The sequence below is a fragment of the Salpingoeca rosetta genome (genome assembly GCF_000188695.1).
Source record: "Salpingoeca rosetta unplaced genomic scaffold supercont1.11, whole genome shotgun sequence".
Lineage (NCBI taxonomy): Eukaryota > Choanoflagellata > Craspedida > Salpingoecidae > Salpingoeca > Salpingoeca rosetta.
In genome coordinates, this window is record NW_004754923.1 from 582,409 (window position 1) to 583,518 (window position 1,110).

General features: G+C 56.6%; 1 protein-coding gene across 1 annotated transcript in view; it reads right to left on the minus strand.

Moving 5' to 3' along the window:
• Positions 1-962, minus strand: part of PTSG_04827 (uncharacterized protein) — a 3,067-nt gene extending 2,105 nt beyond the window's left edge. Inside the window, exons 1-3 of the mRNA XM_004994087.1 lie at positions 861-962; positions 523-583; positions 166-340 (exon numbers count right to left, since the gene is read on the minus strand). Of these exons, the coding sequence (XP_004994144.1) occupies positions 166-340; positions 523-557 (210 nt within the window). The 5' untranslated portion in view covers positions 558-583; positions 861-962. The remainder of the gene's footprint in view (positions 1-165; positions 341-522; positions 584-860) is intronic.
• Positions 963-1,110: the final 148 nt, after the last annotated feature.

Below are 1,110 nucleotides of genomic sequence, written 5' to 3' on the forward strand. Positions count from 1 at the left end.
GGAATGAGAGCTATGGGGAGAGGCAGAAGGGTCCTCGGAGGGCCCAGCGAGCGCGGGAGGACGGCGTGGACTCTGTGTGTGTGTGTGTGGTTTGTGTGTCATGCTCAGTGTGAGTGTGGGGGAGGGTGGCGATGCTGAAACCGTCCTCAGCTCACAGAAACTCACCCACGAATCAATGTCCATGCTGACAGTCTGCTGACGGCGCGATAGAAGATGAGGTGCAGGATTGGCGGAAGCACTCGACCGGTTCTCCCACGACCCCGGGTTCTCCCCGTTCCGTGAAGAATACGAAATCCTCCTGGAAGGTGCGTCATGCCCGCTGTGGCTGGAGGCATGCATTCTTCTCGTCGTCGTTGGTAGCAGAAGCGTGGTGCCATGGAGGAGCACAGGACAGGACACAGGCATTGCCCCATGTACCACGCATCCTTGTATCACGCAGACACATGGCCACACACAGCTACACACACCCACGCACACACACCCGTTGTCTGTTGCTTGATACGAGCCGTGGCCTGGACACACTCGCGCTCCTGTGCAGTAACAGAATCAATGTCCATGATCAAGGATGTCCGGTACGCGAGCGCTGTGTCACACACACACGCACATACACGCACACACACACGCACACACACACGCACACACACACACACACACACACACACACACACACACACAAAACACGAAACACACAACGCATGCCACGCACGTGTGAGCTCAGTGGTTATGGCAACCAAGCGTGCAGTCATAACACGTGCAAGCAGCACACGACGCCACACCCGAGTCACCGCAGCCCACCAGTCACGAACATTGTGCCCACTACACATCTGGCTGTTGATTGTCTCGGAACAAAACATGCGCACCTGTGTTAAGGGCCTTGGCAGCATTGTTGTAGCTCTCCTGCGCCGTGATGAGGTCTTGTCGAAGCGCCTGGCATTCTCCCAGCAGTGCCTCTTCCTCTTGCTTTCCTTCCTGTCGCACGCACACAAGCACGAGAGCATGAGTGTACGTGAGAGAGCGACCAGTGTGCATGAGAGAAGGAGGGATGGAGCGAGGAAGACAGTTGGTGAGAGGCTGTGGTGTTTGTGTCGAGATGCAATGGCCTCAAGAACA